General features: G+C 44.4%; 1 protein-coding gene across 4 annotated transcripts in view; it reads left to right on the top strand.

The window, feature by feature from the left end:
- The first annotated feature begins 775 nt into the window (after positions 1–775).
- The window catches only part of LOC110496231 (uncharacterized), a 49,736-nt gene continuing 33,152 nt past the window's right edge, over positions 776–17,359 (top strand). For all 4 annotated transcript variants that reach the window (XM_036952794.2, XM_036952793.2, XM_036952792.2 and 1 more), the window contains exons 1-5: positions 776–1,756; positions 11,465–11,626; positions 12,506–12,716; positions 13,287–13,449; positions 14,470–14,592. In XM_036952794.2, the coding sequence (XP_036808689.1) occupies positions 1,639–1,756; positions 11,465–11,626; positions 12,506–12,716; positions 13,287–13,449; positions 14,470–14,592 (777 nt within the window). In that variant the 5' untranslated portion in view covers positions 776–1,638. The remainder of the gene's footprint in view (positions 1,757–11,464; positions 11,627–12,505; positions 12,717–13,286; positions 13,450–14,469; positions 14,593–17,359) is intronic.

Below are 17,359 nucleotides of genomic sequence, written 5' to 3'. Positions count from 1 at the left end.
AGCAAAGGGTCTGAATACTTATGTAAATAAGGTATTTCTGTTTTTTATTATTTGTTTGCAAAATGTCTAAAAACCTGTTTTCGCTTTGCCTTCATGGGGTATTGTGTGTAGATTGCTGAGTTTTTAAAATGTATTATCCATTTTAGAATAAGGCTGTAACGTTACAAAATGTGGAAAAAGTCAAGGAGTTTGAATACTTTCTGAAGGCACCGTATATAATGATATTCTGTAAAACTTTACTTAAATCATCCAGACAGATTCATAACTTCTTATAGTCATGTATGAGCCTTTATAATGTCTTCTAGCAAGACTTGTAATATGTTATGTATTTTTATGCATAGCCTTTTCAATGTCTCAAACTTTTGTTATTTAGTCCTGCTCATTATGCGATTGTTATAAGACGTTATAAAGGGGTCATACATGCATCATAACTAAGACATTACACCTACCTGTTGGCTTCAAATGGTCAGTTCAGCGGATCGATTGCTATTCAATTAATGTTTTTAATAAAAAGGAACTGACCCCACCTCTGAACCCTAACCTTGTCATATCTAGCCCACTCATGTAACCCCCCGTGTCATAAAACAGTTATGGGAATGAAAATTGATACATTCAAGTTATGATCATGAGAAATGTGCCTGCTCTAAAATAAACGTCCTCACTGTCGCACCTGGGTAGCTTCTGACGCCACGTGGGACTGACCAATCAGACCTTAAAGGAGCACGGGAACGCTCGAGGGCATTTTAATATGGGCGTGGATTACTTTCGTTTGCGAGTTCAGGCGGCGAACTGATTGGCTGCGGCAACTCCTACACAGATTTACACTGCCCAGCTCTTTTATTGGGATATACCGGGACAGAAAAAAATCCGTTTGACAGACAGACAGACACTCATATTTTAAAAAGCGAGCATATGCCTGGAAAGAGCGCAACACAGTGCCACGGATACTAAGACAAGGATGGAAATTAGGAAATAGAGTGAAGGTGCCCATAATAAGAAGACAGTGACAGGTTTACATTCAGGATTATGCATGGTTCCCTTAGGCAATAATATTACCCCACATGCAATAGAAACATAGCCTAGTAAGGGGTGAATATTTATTATAAACGTTCCATTTATTGCGTGCTCTCTTCCTCTCGCAACTCTACATTTTTTCTCACACGTCTGCCGCGCGCGTAATTGCTCACAATCTCTCCCTCCCTTCTTCCCTTGTGCCACTCAGTCATTCACTCTCTCTCTCTCCGCACGCACACACGCGCTCTCTCACTTTTCGTGGGAGAAAGTAGGAAGGGGGAGAGAGAACGAGAGAGAAAGGAGAGGGAGTGAATTCAGGTCTCTCTCTGCTCTCTCCGCTGTGGGCACTCATATCCACTCCGCTGACTCAATGGGGCTTTAGCACTTGGAATATAAAATCAAATATTTATTGATCGTACCCCTTTTACTATTTAAATGTTGTACATAGCATAGGTAGATATAGGTAACTTATTAAATAAGCGTTAAGAAGAGTTCAAATACGTTGTTGTTTTTTGCCTCACAGAAGGTCCAGTCGAAATTCTCTTCCACTGACTTTCTGTGAGAGAGGATATCTAATTTGAACATATCCGATCATATAGTCCAGCGTCAAACAGTTACAAAACAATGGATATTCGAGATTGCCCTTTTCGGAAGAAGCGGAGACCATGGAGCGTGGACCTTTCCTCTTTTGCCTTGGTAACTCTGGTGCTCGCGCTGTGCCAACTACCCGTGGCTCGAGCAGGTAAGATGCCTTTTCTTTTGAAGAATTACGCTGAGCGTTCCAGTGAGACTTTGCAGCTAAATATTTGTCTGAAATGCTATGTAAATTCTGCCAAATCTCAGAATTGTCAAGCACTGACTGCCCGCACCGTGCGTATTTGCTTTCGAAAAGTAATGTTGCTTGACAGTATTTCCAATGATTGTAGCATCGGTTTATAGGTGACCCGTGGTGCTTTACTGCTAGCCTACATTACTCCAAAACAGTACAGGGAACAGGGTTTCTAATTCATTTAATGTTCTACTGAAATAATATTTTGACGTTTTCATGGGTTTGTATCTCTCCTTCTTCAAGAGGCCGTGGTGAAAGGCGCTGCCCTGACAGGTGTCAGTCAGTTCGCCCAACGGCTCAACCATTCCAGATATTTAGACGATTTTTGTTGTGAATGTAATATTTTCTCATACATTTGATAATAGTTGTAAAAGAAACTAGCTTTGTTAGATGAATTAAGTGACGTTTTGGAGCTCGTGCGCCATTACGCATGGACGCGCTTTCATTCCAGACGGGACCATAGGATAGGACGGTGCGTTTAGCAGCCAACGTTATAGTGAGATACTTTACCGAGAGAGTTCACATCGTTATCTTTACCTGTATATTTCCTGCTACTGGATGTAGGCCTGTGCGTACGTGGATATACCGTGGCAAAGTCGGAGTAATGACTGTGGACATTTTATGGGGACTTGATTAGATGTTTACCAGTTCACCCCGTGCACCCGCCCCTGCCCATCACCGTCACCTCTCATCACCCTCTTGTTTTGCGAGGAGGGTTTTGCACTAGGAATGAATGTTAGTACTGTGACAATAGAGACCGTTTTTTTGTGTGTTCCGTCCTGTCTTTAGGCCTACTTGTGAAAGCCTTTAACTGACATTGTTTAACATTGGTCGTCTCTATTGTTTTGTTTTTTTGCCGTTTCAAAAAATAGTTATCATTGTTTTTATGAAGTTATTGTATCATGATTGAATCATATTATTGATTTATATGATGATTTTTTTTTAACAAGAAACAATTTCAAGAGAACAGAAGTTTGTGCTTAATAATAGCCTAATTGACAATAGCCAATCAATCATTTGAATTAGACAATTAACAATGACGCTTTTACAATCAATTGTCATTATGATTATAATAATTTTTTATTTATATATGGGTAACGTTTTATTTTAACCGTCAACAGCGTCAATGCATAATTGTTTTTCGAAGAATTTGGTGTCAAAGAATGTCTTCAAGGCAGGATGGTAATTCCGTGACTGACCACTAGATTATAACGTGCGCATTTGGATCTTTCACGTTATTTTTAACACAGTGGTACCATTCATTCCATCAACTCGACAAGCTATGCTCTTCGTTAAATATGACTTCTATAGGATTAAACTTGTCTTAATTATTTATTTATTCAGTTGAACATTGGTAACTAATGACACACTTGGCTAATTTGAATAGGCCTACAATTGAACCATTAAAGGTGGCACATTATTATACTAATACCTTAGGCACTCACATAATTATATTATAACATAACAATAATATCCTACCGTTTTATATAGTAATTGTATATTGAGCTTTATCCCAAAATGGCCCACGTAAAAAGAACACTGCTTGTAGTGTCTGCATGGGAAACCTTTTGCAAGATATTGGCAATGTAATATATTAATATAGGCTATACTTCCAAAATACTTTGTTGTTCTTTTCGGGTGCGACATTGGATGAATGCGACTTTATTCTGCGGTTTTGGTTAATTATGCTTTAATGCCCTAGGCGTTTTAGGTGGGAATAGATGCTAGTGTGTACGGGTGGTGGTTTCTAAAACATTTGTACGCTCTTCTGTGTTCTTTGGCTCGAGTTCCTATTTCAGATTGCAGAGCCGATTGCATTTCCCCGTCGTCTGACTCCTGTATGTGTTTTGGAGGAGGAAGTATGAACATTTTAGCTTTTTATGAATAGGTTATTATACGGGAGTGTGCGCTTCTGCGAGAGCGAGTCGAAGAGAGAGCGAGGGAAATGGAGAGTGAACGTATAAGTGTCTCCGAGTGTATGTTCGCTTTAACAGTTTTGTTTGTGTATATGCGGCTGTGAAACCTATGTATTGTTCAATTTCGGGTGTGGAAGTGCCCCTTTAAAATGAATGTGCGCCTCTGTTTCTGACACCTTGGACTGTTTTTCTGACGTTATGCACGTCATGGAGTGCGCTTGCAAAAATCCATCAGATCATTTTAAAGTTCAGAAGTGATTTCTCTTTTATTATAGTTCATACTTAACGAGAGGTATATGAATCCATAGAATAATAGCTTATTTCCGTAGTTGGGCGCCCTGTGTGCGCACTCGTGCGTTAATGCGCGGGTGTTAACTTGCGCACATCATCAGTACGACAAGACAGTATCTAAACGTTCCTTCAAACCCCTGTTACTGCCCATGCTACAGCGTGATAGCTCCTTGGTTTATGACGCTCACAGATGGCATGTGGATATGGGCTACACACTAAAGACTTAACAGGTCCCCACCCAGGCAATGAAAGCCCGAATTAGAGAAGGGCTGTGCTGTGGCTCCCTCAGAAAGTCTGCCCCTACGGTTTGTTCTCATCCCGCTGGGAAAAAGAGAGTGTGCATATTATATCATGACACACACAGAGGGTCAAAGGAATGAAAGCAGGGTTTTGTAAATGAACAAAATAGGTCGGTAATATTTTCTTAACATGGATATTCCTTAACCTAATTTCAAAGAACAGTCTCACTTGTTCTAACCAAAACACCCTCCCTCACTTACACCCTCTTTCCCCTGCGCTCTCGCACTCGTTCTCCCCCTAGCAGTCACAGAGGTAGTGAATAGAGCCACTGTGTGGCCGAGCAGTAGGGTCCTGGCTACTTGTCCTCAGCCTATGCCACAGGCATGCTTTTGGCTGTATGTAAGTGTGAGCATGTATCTATGTGAACTGGATGCCTGAACTGATGTCCTCGTGATTTTCCCTTGTCTTGTCTTTTTTCACATGTCCTGTGGGATGGATTATTCCCATTTTTATTGTTCTCTCTCTCTCTCTCTCTCTCTCTCTCTCTCTCTCTCTCTCTCTCTCTCACTCTCTTCCCCTCTTTCTCTCCTTCGCCTTGGCATGCGTGTTGCTTTTGTCCAGTTGCATGTTGTCTCTAAAGTTGAGCAGTACCATAGCCACTTTAGCTGCCTCCAACAGTTAGCAACAGTGATGGAGAGCTCATCAGATACTGTTCAGTCACAAGGGCCTAGTGTTAGTGTACCATGAGAGGTGTCCCTCTCCTCCACTCACTTATCATTAGAGTTGTCCGTCTCCTCTATTCACTTATCATTAGAGTTGTCCGTATCCTCTATTCACTTATCATGAGAGTTGAGGAGTGGTGTATGGTGGGTCAAGAACAATCAAGACCAAGGAAAACCAAAGCATCCACGATGGGTCATGAACCGACACCCCTGGTTGCCCACATCCCACTCTGCACACCCGGAGATAGACTTAGGACTTGGCCCAGACTGCGGTCGCACTGTAGATGTGAAACATGCACAGCCGAAGGCCCTAACTACCTATCAACCGTGTAAAGCTGTAGATGTGAAATCTTGCCGTGTTAAAAAGGGCCGAACCAGTTCATGGTCGCTGCCAACCGTAAATGTCATGGTCACGTTTCAGACGAACCGCAGTTGCCCATCAGACTAGAGGCTCTTTCCGCGCTCTGCTTTTGAGGGAGGTGATTTGGGTTTTGCGAGAGAGATAGTTAGACATCTTCAAGCGCTTTTCTGAGAATTGACATGCCAAAGCATAATCATACACTGTCAGTCTAGGTCTCCTGTTCCTGGTGAACCAGTCCCTGTCAGTCTAAGTCTCCTGTTCCTGGTGAACCAGTCACGGTCATGTCCCTGGTTGCAGGAAGTGTGTGTCCGCAAACCTAGACGGGTACTTTTGCATGTCGATTTGTATCAATTATTTCAGACAGGCAATCTTTTATACATTTGAAGGCATCACCTGAGTGGACATACATGAGATGTTATACTATAAATAGCATATAAATAGCATTCTGTTACTGCAGTCTTACTCAGGAACTGAACTGAAGTTATAATTTATGGTCCTAGTCATTTAGAATTCTCTTCGTTTTATGAGCACGGTAAGTGTTTTAGAGACCAATGATTTCCACATCGTATGGTTGCAGAGCCCCCGGCGCAAGAGTGTCAGACGGCTTTGCTTTTGGGGACAATTCACTGGAAGTTGCTGTGTTTCAATGGCTGCTTGTATGGTCTATGCAACCCCTGACCCCCTTCATATAACATCGTGGGCCATTTAGAGATGAAAAATCTTCGCCTGCCATCATCTCCCCACCTCAAAAGATGTTCCAATTCAAGGTAGTGCTCACCTATAAAGATTTCAGAACGTTATGTGATTTTCTGAAGGGTATTTCCAGACTTGGATGGACCGTTGCCAAGTGCCTCCACAAACTAGGACGATGATACCTTATCGTTCTGTCACCTGCATCGTTCCGCAGCACTCTTTAACGAGCCTGACTTAGTCACGGTTCCTCGGCTCAGTGGTGAATCGGCTGGAAGCTCTTCGGTATACTTTGCTTAGGCCTCAGTCTGGTTTGATTTCACTGTTTTCCAGTCGGACTCCTTCCTGGTTGTGCAGAGTGCTGCATTAAAAAGTGCCAACACTGTATGTTGTATATCTATATAAGGCATTGAATTTAGACTTTTAGGCCTACATGTAAAACAAGAGTTGTGGAGCACCTGGTCATGATGTTGGACAATTTAAGCCATGTGTTTAACACGGAAAGGCACTAAGTTGTTGCTCCCCGAGTTGGATTCTTGCTTGTGCTTCTGTTGGATACTAGGCCTAACTGCCAAGAAGACGTGTGCAGTATCTTAGCCTTCCAGCTATGCCTCAGTTAAGATTCTTTGCCGCTGGCTGTTTGGACTGCACGTTTCATGTAGGGCACCAAGGCCTCTCACATTATGGCCTAGTGGTCCTACCTTGTGGTTCACGTATCCTCCCTTAAGGCTAGTCCTGTCCACGGCCCAACTGAGTCACTGACTGAACTGAACCACATGCCTCACGGTCCACGTTGGCACTCTGCAGTAGAACTGCCAATCAGGGCTTGGCCTAGTTTTGTAGCATAGGGCAATGGTTAGGTTTAAATCTTCCTAGCCTGGTTAAACCAGACTAAACACTACACTCTGAGTAAAACATTAGTGAACGTTAGCACTCAGTCTGTTTTAACCAGGCTGTAGCATACAGTCCTGCTTGTCTTGTCCTACCATTCACTTATCATTGCTTGAGGGTACGATCCCTTGCTTAGGAGAATGAGTGCTTTCCTGTGTGTTTTCTACAGCATTGACCTGTACACATTTCACTATTGTGATCTTCTACACTGCCTGATGTTTTTGAGGCTGCAGGTCTCGGACAACAACAACAACAAAACAAATGCAACCGTTACGAGGTTAGGCCTGAGCTGTAGTCCGGGGGCTACGATAGATTGTGTGATCATGTGACCTGGTGTCTTGTGACGTCTCTGTCAATCAAAACACGTTTGGACATATTCATAACCATATTAGGACTAGTGACACTGAGGTGTGCGTGCGGTAGCTAGGCTTTCTGAAAACGTTGTTTTTCCTGAGCTCTGTATGTACATGTATGTACATACCTCACTTTGAAGTTGTGCATTCTTTCATATTAAGTCCTAATTGTATATAAATATATGTATCATATGCCTCAACAACTTATTTTTATAGTGTGGCTGGTTATAATGGATTTTCTGTCTGTGTACATAGAGGATTATAAATACATTATAACTACAGAGAATGATGATGTAAATTACAGGCCTCCAGTCTGAGCTGAACACATGCCTTTCTATTGCAGAGAGAGAGAGAGAGAGAGAGAGAGAGAGAGAACGAAAGAGAGGAAAACTGAGGACAAACTTGGTTTTGGTCTGGATTCATGCCTTTTTTTAAAAAGCGTTGTGTGTTCTCCAATCATCTCCCATCTCCTCTATGTTTTAGCCCTTTTCACTTCCTGTTTTAGTCTCCTTCTCGTTCCATCCTGTCTGCAACACTTTCCTGTTGTCCCTCTCTCTGTTTTTCTCTCTGTCTCTCTCTAACAATGTCAGCTTTGTGTGACAGTGAAGGGGAGAGGTGAGGGGGTCAAGGTGTCAGGCGGTGTGTCTGTCGGGTATTTGCCGCCGCTGTACAAGGATGCCCCTGAAGAAAGAGTGAAAGGTGCGAGGGTGGAGGCGGGAAACGTGGGGTTACCCACGGGGTGAAGTGAAGAACGCTCCTCAGCACTGATTCTCGTTCTCCTTGTTTAACGTCGGACAGTGTTACAAAAGCTCTGCAGTTTTAATGGGCACCAGTGCACCCGTCTATAGGGTCATCTGGAGCGTGGGTGTATAGGACTCAGTGTTTAAACTGTGATCAGTTATGGATGGCATTGATTGGTTTTATTGGTGTTTGTGTGTGTGTATGTGTGGTGTATGTACAGTATGCACTCTGTCATGAATGTAATGAAACAGTAGGCTTTACCCATCAGAGTTTTATGCCATCCTATCAAAGCATAGATTGCTTTTCGGCCCCAATATATCGTTTGTATATTAATGTTAATTATACCTTTGGAAAGAATTGTGGGTGAAATGAACCATGGAAGTGCAGATAGAGATGTAATGAATAGAGCTAACAAGAGACCTTATTCTACCTGACAGACAATCACATCTGCTCTACTCAGTACTTTTCTATCTGAGCGCTCTGTAACGTTTCACCCTCCTGAACAGGCCCCTGTTCTGACAGTCGTCAGGAGAATTCTGTGTCTGAACTGGCTCCATCTAGTGGTCAATGACGTTTATTACATTAAAACAGCTGTGCCACTCCTATTTGTTTACATTACATTACACGACATGTTCCAATGGTCTTACATTTAGGATTGTTTTGATTGGTTGATATGTGAAAACGTTTTGTTGATGATAATAACGCCTACATAGAAAAGGCTCCAAGAACAATGTCTAACATCCTGGTGGATGGAACATACTACTTACTGTATGTAGGCTATTTGCATGAAATACATAGATAGCCGAGTTCAATTTCTATGTGATTGGTTAATGTGATTTCGTCATTACTGTAGCTCACTGCTGGGCTGCTGTGAATAAAGCAACGCGAGGGATAATAGAATGATTATCATTTACAGTACAGGGCGTTTACTCCTTTCACACACCCGGTACTCCCCTTTAAAGACACTGTGTACAGGGTGATCTTTACTCTGTGACCAAAATGTGTGATTTAAAGGAGAGGGAGAGAGGAGAACGAAAGCGGGCAAAGAGAGAGAGGTGGCTTGTCTACCCCCGGATGGCTCCATATTTGTCCCGCGTGTATGTTTTTTTTTTTTGTGGGTGTGTGTTTGTCGTTTTATTCGTTCGTCCTCCTCTCCCAAGACCTCCTGGCAGGAAGGGCTCAATGAGCAGGGCAGCTGTGAGCGGGCCGAAACAGAGGTGCTCATTGTGTGTGTGATCCTGCGGTGGAATCTGATACAGTATCCAGCATCACAGGGCTGTGCTGTCTGCAGTTTCTCTCCTTCTCCCTCGCTCTTCCTTTCCTTCGCTCTCGTCCTCTCTCTCTCTCTCTGTGTGTCTCTCTCTCTCTCTCTCTCTGTGTGTGTGTGTCTCTCTCTCTCTGTGTCTCTCTCTCTCTCTCTTCTTTCTCCCTCAATCCCCCCTCTCTTTCTCGCTCTCTCTCTCTCCCTGTTTCTACCCCCTTCTCTCTCTCCCTCTCTTCCCCCTGTCTCGTTCTCCCAGTTACTGTTTTGGAGAGTTAATGGGGCATTACAATATCGCTCTCTCTCTCTCTCTCTGTTTATAAAGAGTTCCCTCTCTCATAGACCCTTGACCCGTCCTCTTCCCTCTCTCTGTCTCTCAGAGTTTAGTGTGCTGGTAATAGACTGTGGTCACGATTCTCCGAGTCAATATTAACGCACCATTTGAGAGTTCCCCATAAATATTGTCACCTGAGGCCTTCAAACTGGTTGTTAACTCTGGGTGTCACCTAAACACAATGAGCCTGGATTGGATCATTGTGCTAAAAATAATGTCATACCGTATGTTCTAATTCAGTGGTGTTTACACTATAATACAGAGTACAGACTTTCCTATGGGAATAATTGTATCATATCGTTACGTATGACTGTGATTTTTCAGTTCATCAAAATATTCATTCCTATGATTGCTTTCCTCTTTCATGTCAAAGGTGCTGTTTATTCAAGTGGCTGGGAATAACTCTAGTAAATGTGGCTCACTGTTTTCCATTGTAATGGCGACATTAAAGATGTCATTTGAATGCATATTAAAGGTCTGTGGTAATCCAGGTCATTCCCACAATTCCTGCCTTTCAAACGCTTGACTGGCATCGTAAGGATATTAGGACTAGTGTCACTGCAGGGTGCACGATCAATTCATCTTTGCCACCCCACTAACAGCGTAGAAAACTCCACCTAGCATCTCGAACACAGACAGGGCAGCCAAGACCAACTCTGAAAAATAATGCAACTTTGATAAAAGTCCCTCCACTGAAACATTGTAAAGAACGATGGAAGTACCTGGCTTCCTTGGGCTGCACACGGCTCTCCTGTTGAAGTGTCCAGGTACTTGTCCACATTCCTCAACCAACCAAGGGCCCCGTTCCGGCTAAATTGGTAACTGGGTGGAGTCAAAATGATTCATCCTGCTCGGTAATAGAGCATATTTGAAGTAATACTTGCTTTGTTGAGTTCATGAATTCAAGCATGCCGTCTTGCATCGCAAGAAAGCTATAGCATTCCACATCTTATCCAACCCAAGTCTTACTTGGGCAGAACAGACCAGTTTCCTGGACCCAGATCTTAGCCAAAATTCCCGCTCAATTGAGAATCCCCATTTGAAAGTTTTTTGTTGTTGTTGTTGCCCAGAAGTAGGTTTAATGTGGGCCTGGAAAACCTGTCCTGAGGAGTCAGCCGATTGGTTCAGCTAAGCAAAGTGTGAGGGACAGTCATTACAACCTTGCCTGTCGAAACGTTGGTTATTCAATTATTGCATCTTGAGCTCCTAGAGTGTGCGGCTCTGCCTTTCATTTTCACGTGTTCTACTCCGCTAGCCAGCACCTCGCCTCAACAGGTGTGCGTTTCTTTCGTCGTCCGATTGACAGACAGTCATACCTGGTCTGGAGGCAGGATGTGAGATTGGCGGCGATGTCAGCGGCCGGTCTATTCTGTTTACACAGGCTTCCGTGACTCAGCACTATCACATATATGGCGCTTGTTATATTTGCTTGACAGACACTGGTCGAATAGAGGAGGCTGTTCCTGGGGTTAGCTGGAGTGTAGAAGATGGTGGACTTGGCATGGGGACTTTTTATTACCGTAAAAGTTTACAGCCATGATTGTGTGGAGGATACTTAGTGCGTAACTTTAAGATACAGGCCTAATATTGAATCTACAAATCTAACTGGAATGGTTATTGCCCATGGTGGTGGGTCTCAGACCAAGGTCAATACATAAACTATTGTGATCTGTAAGATGGTTCCTATCAATTGGTTTCAATGTCAAAACTAATGTATTTCATGATGGAGTCCATCCACGAAGATGTAACCAAGGCTCACGACCATAACTCCATGCGGTTTTTAAATGTATTAACTCTCTCCCGCTCGCCGTCTCTCCTCAGATCCAGTGGATGTGTTGCGGATGCTGCAGCTGCCCTCTCTCCCCGAGGGGGTGCGGAAGGTCCCAGGCTTCTGCACCTCCCGGCGCGCCGGTACCGCTGACCACGCCTACCGCATCTCCAAGAAGGCCCAGATCTCTGCCCCTACCAATCAGCTCTTCTCAGGTACCTCTATATCCATGTCTAACTGGGCCGTGTTCATTAGGCACCAAACGGATGAAAACAGACTGAAACAGGGATGGACTGCCTGTACTTTCCCAATAGGAAACGTTCATTTTCGTTTTTCGTTGCAAAACATTTCAGACGTCTTCCGATGCGTGCGCTAATGAACACGACCCAGGCCTCAAATGAACTAAAGCTACAACATACCTCATCCCTCAGGTTGACTTGGGAAAGATGTGGTCGACATAACCTGTAAATAGGATTGCTGAAACAATGGAAACAGACTGGGGCGCACAATTCATGCCTCGTATTTTTTGTAATGTGTCATGATTGCTATTTGTGTGCGTTTCTTATCATTGTTGTTCGGTTTTAGGGTTTATTTTCATCTTACAATTACCTTAAGGAGGTTAGTTGGACCATAACTTTGCAGCTTTAGTGCTAGATTGCTTTTGTGTTAGGCATATGATTATTTCGTGCAAGAGCATGTGAAATGTAAATGCCTTTGGAGGAGACGAAACACATTAAGAGCCAACTAACTACCGTCTGAGACCCTGAAGCGCGTTAGGATTGTAGCACTTCAGTGGTTGAAAGATATCCCGAAAAGTCAAAACGCTCATTTTGTGTTTGTTTGGGTTCTCGATTTCTCTACACCCACCTGTCTGTACACACTTCAGTCCTTCAAACCCTCGCTTTTAAATTCCAATAAAACACGCAACTGTTAGACAGCCCTAACTCTAATTTTCATGAATTAATCTCATGAATCGTCTGCCCATCCACTGTATCTAATATCCTTCTTCCCACAATGCCTCCCGTTCTCCCCTTTCTGCTTTACTCCTCCTCTTTTCTTCTCTTCATGCCTCCTCCTCCCCCCGTCTCCCCCAGGTCGTTTCCCGGAGAACTTCTCCATCATGGCTCTGGTCAAGGCCCATGCGGGCCTCCAGGCCTTCCTGCTGTCCATCTACAGTGAGCAGGGTGTCCAGCAGCTGGGGGTGGAGCTGGGACGCTCCCCTGTCTTCCTGTACGAGGACCAGACCGGCAAGCCCGCGCCCGAGGACTACCCCCTCTTCAGCGGCGTCAACCTGGCCGACGGCAAGTCAGTAACAACACGTCCCGCGGCTCTGTGTTTGTGTGTGTGTGGGGTGTGTGTGTGTGTGTGTGTCAGTGTTTCCATGCATGGTTGTTTTTGTTTCACACACACTACATCATCTGAGTATCCTCTTCATTAGTCAGATCTTGTAGGGTTGTTCTGAGATTTGACTCATTTTGCCTCAGTGTCCCAGAATGGTGGGTTTCAAACCTCTCCTCAAGGACTCCCAGACATTTTGCAATTTTGTTGTAGCCCTGAGCTCCGTCACTGATTCAACTGATCAATGGCTTGACAAGTTGAACTTTGGTATGTTAGCTCTGGTATAGTTTAAATGTGTGGATCGGCCAGGGGTCCCAGAGGAGAGGTTTGAAAACCCCTGTCCCAGAACAGTCTGGTTTCAATCGCGTGAAGTCACACACACACACACACACACACACACACACACACACACACACACACACACACACACACACACACACACACACGTGTAACTTAAACGGTGTACATTGGGGTTTCCTTTAAGCAACCCACACCAACACATTACACAGTTGTGCTTTACCTCCTCCCTGCCTGTAGGTGGCACCGCATCGCTATCTCCGTGTCGAAGAAGAACGTCACTCTGCTCCTGGACTGTAAGAAGCGCATGACCAGGGCCCTGCCCCGCAGCAAAAGCCCCGTGGTGGACACCAAGGGCATCACCGTGTTCGGAGCACGCCTGCTGGATGAGGAGGTCTTCCAGGTCAGAGGTCACACAGTCAGGCACTAGTCACCAGTACCATAGAGCTAAACACTGAGTGTACAAAACATTAGGAACAATCTTCCTAATTTTGAGTTGCACCCCCTTGAGTTGCCCTCAGAACAGCCTCAATTCGTCGGGTCATGGAGTCTACAAGGTGTCGAAAGTGTTCCACAAGGATGCTGGCCCATGTTGACTCCAATGCTTCCCACACTTGTGTCAAGTTGGCTGGGTATCGTTTGGGTGGTGGACCATTCTTGATACACACGGGAAACTGTTGAGCATGAAAAACCCAGCAGCGTTGCAGTTCTTGACACAAAACGGTGCGCCTGGCACCTACTAGCTTACCCCGTATAAAGGCACTTAAATCTTTTGTCTTGCCCGTTCACCCTCTGAATGGCACACATACACAATACATGTCTCAGTTGTCTCAAGAATTAAAAATCCTTCTTTAACCAGGTCTCCTCCCCTTCATCTACACTGATTGAAGTGGTTTTAACAAGTGACATCAATAAGGGATCATAGCTTTCACCTGGATTCAGTCTGTCATGGAGAGAGCACGTGTTCCTAATGTTTTGTACACTCAGCGTACATGACACTAATGCCATAGAGATATACATGTCCCAATGTTATTAGATTGCTTCCTTTTCTCGTCTCCTTCCTGAGAACTGACAGGGAGAAAAACGGAAGGTGGGTCTTACTTCCTACTTTGACCTATCGAGTTGTTACAGGTGTGTGGTCTTGAAGGAAAGGGGGCTAGGGAGTGTGAAGGCTACTGGGACACCGTTAACGGCTGTTGTGGCGGTACCATATTTATTGAGGTGTTCAATCTGCTTCACTAAATAGGCTACCGTGTTATGTCATTACCAAGCTGAGCCACTCACATTGACAGGATAACCAATATTCTTCCTTCGTCTTTATCTTCTTGTTTGTCCAACAAACACCTGATAAACCCCGGACGTCTTCTGCTTTCCTCTTTCGTTTCAACGAGGTTTTCCGTTTGTTTTCCCCACTCCCACACAGGGTGATATCCAACAGCTGCTGATCGCATCCAACCCTCAGGCTGCTTATGACTTCTGTGAACACTACAGCCCCGACTGTGACTCCCCTCTACCCAAAACCCAGTCCCAGGACCCCAACACATACGTGAGTAGCGCGGTAAAACGCTGCATGCACTGAACCTGTAACCTTGAAGTGAATTAGGATTCGCCATTACCCTGCTAAAGTCACAGCGGCTCTAAATTGCTCCACTGACTATCAATGCAGCTCACCACAGTCCATCCATGCAGTCCAGCTACTTCAAGCATCACAACCACAGCATAAAACAACGTCGTCCCACACAAGCTAATGCAGCAGAACACATTATAGCACGATACCGCCACCCTAAACCCAATAACCGCTGATATGGTGGCATGTCCACGCAAACTCCTCTGCTCACTAAAGGCGGTGAGGCCTCGTCATCCCCAGACATCGACCGCTCCAGGAAGTCATCAAAGTGCTGCTCTGTCCTCTCGCTTTGTGAATTTGTATCTATCCACTTTCCACCTCGCCTACGTGTGTTCTGAGGGAATTAAATGAAAAGAGAGCCCACTACAAAACCACACACAATAAAAACAATGCTGTTGCACTTCAGTAATACAGGCAAACTGATGAGACACTGAGCAAAAGTCAAGTCAGGTCAAATGGAGTTTTTCAATTTGTTTGGGTTTGTTGAAATCCTGATGCAAGACGTATTGTAATGAAGACACAAGCGTTGCATCACAGTTGATTTGAACTCAACTTGAATACAATGGGGTTTTTTTAGAACAAAATGGAAGACAGAGAGGTTGGGGAAAGAGGATGATACAACCAGACAGTTTCTCTACTCTTCGTCATTTCATTTCATGACTATGGAGAAGTTTCATGACGATCACAGACGTTTTAGAAATGCTGCTGAAATGAGTGCTGTGTGGTTTTCTCATTCATCTAGACCCTCCATGTGTCTCCATTACAAGCGCTCCGGACATTAATCGACACACGGAGGCCTAATGAATCGAAAAACATTGCTTTTATTTACTTTTCCAATCAATGCACTCATCCCCACCATATCCCCCCCCCCCACTCTCTCCTTTCATGCATTCCTCTCCACCCCCTCTACCTTTCTCTCCCTTTCAAACTCACTCTTCGCCCCTCCTGTCCTCCATTCCTCTGCCTGGTGACCCTCTTGCCCACACCGCCATCTCTCTCAGTGCTTTGATGAGGAGCAAGATGACCATGAGTAACTCTATTATTATGGGGGAACAACAGACCCCCCCCTCTCTGTCCACCTCCCCCTCCCCCCAACCAGGTGGTAAATTGGGAGGAAGAGAATCAAAATAGAGGGAAAGGAGGGAGAGAGAGAGGCACCGAGAAAGAGGTATGAAGGGAAATATAGGTTTCAGGCTCAGTACATGAAAATAGAATGACATTTTTGTACATCTTTCTGTACATGTTTTGCAATGAGAGGGAATTCCGACTTTAAGAAATCCCTTATATTATTGTGAAAGTTTAGGTCGCCATGCCTCTCTCCCTGTCACTCTATTTCTCCTCTTTAATGCTGCCCTTCTCATGATGTCCTTCACACGACCACTCATCCTCTTACATCACCTCGTTTCACCTCACCCATCACATTGAATTAACATTGTGTTATTAATGTTGCAGGAATGTCATTTACATGTTGTCATTGTGGTATATATGAGGATGTGTAGGTATGTTTACAATGTTGGGGCACTGGGGGTTCAGGTACAGCACACACACTGCCCCTCTCTCCCTTATTCTCTGGCCACACTGCCCCTCTCTCCCTTATTCTCTGGGCACACTGAAACTCTCTCCCTTATTCTCTGGCCACACTGCCCCTCTCTCCCTTATTCTCTGAGCACACTGCCCCTCTCTCCCTTATTCTCTGGCCACACTGCCCCTCTCTCCCTTATTATCTGGCCACACTGCTCCTCTCTCCCTTATTCTCTGGCCACACTGCCCCTCTCTCCCTTATTCTCTGGCCACACTGCCCCTCTCTCCCTTATTCTCTGGCCACACTGCCCCTCTCTCCCTTATTCTCTGGCCACACTGCCCCTCTCTCCCTTATTCTCTGGCCACACTGCCCCTCTCTCCCTTATTCTCTGGCCACACTGCCCCTCTCTCCCTTATTCTCTGGCCACACTACCCCTCTCTCCCTTATTCTCTGGCCACACTGCCCCTCTCTCCCTTATTCTCTGGCCACACTGGGCCGGACCAACTGTCAAGAGAAGGAAGGAAAATGAATGAATACAAAACAATGGGCAATATATTTTGATATCTTTTTTTGCCATTGCTCATATGATTATTACCCTCAACTTGGAAATAACAACTTAATGCAGTACATGTTTTGTGCCAAAATAAGCATTAAAGGTAGACTCAGTGGTAGTGTCATATCCCGGAGTCTGAGTCTCAGTTTAAGCAAATTCTTATGATAAAACAATAGAGCATTTGTATAAAATGACTAGTTGAGGATGGAGAGGGATTATTCAACCCAGGCAGCAGTGGGTGAGAAAGGGCGTCTATGCATCAGGTGTGTCTGTATTAACGTGTCATTGGCATGTCTGTTTCATTATGGGATTAACAACTGCCTTTCTGCTTGTCGTATGTATAAAGGTCACCGCATGCGTCCACATATTTGACTGTGTTATCGGTCTACCTGTCGTTTGGTCAATTTAAGGTCTCAATGAATCTGTCTATGAGTTTAAATATGCCCGTCTGCCCATTTGTCTGTGAATCTCTCTGTGTCTTGGTTTCACTGCCTGTCTAAATACTTGTTTGTTAATGTCCCTTTTTTATGCTATATTATCCCTTTGTTGTCAATATCTCATTATGTGTAATATACATGTTTCCCATAGCATGTCCAATGAGCTATTCTCTA

This window comes from Oncorhynchus mykiss, chromosome 18 (assembly GCF_057628025.1).
Source record: "Oncorhynchus mykiss isolate SJ-2025 chromosome 18, ASM5762802v1, whole genome shotgun sequence".
In the NCBI taxonomy this organism is placed as follows: Eukaryota; Metazoa; Chordata; class Actinopteri; order Salmoniformes; family Salmonidae; genus Oncorhynchus; species Oncorhynchus mykiss.
The sequence above is the reverse complement of the archived record's forward strand: the minus strand, read 5'-3'. Positions and strand labels throughout refer to the sequence as shown.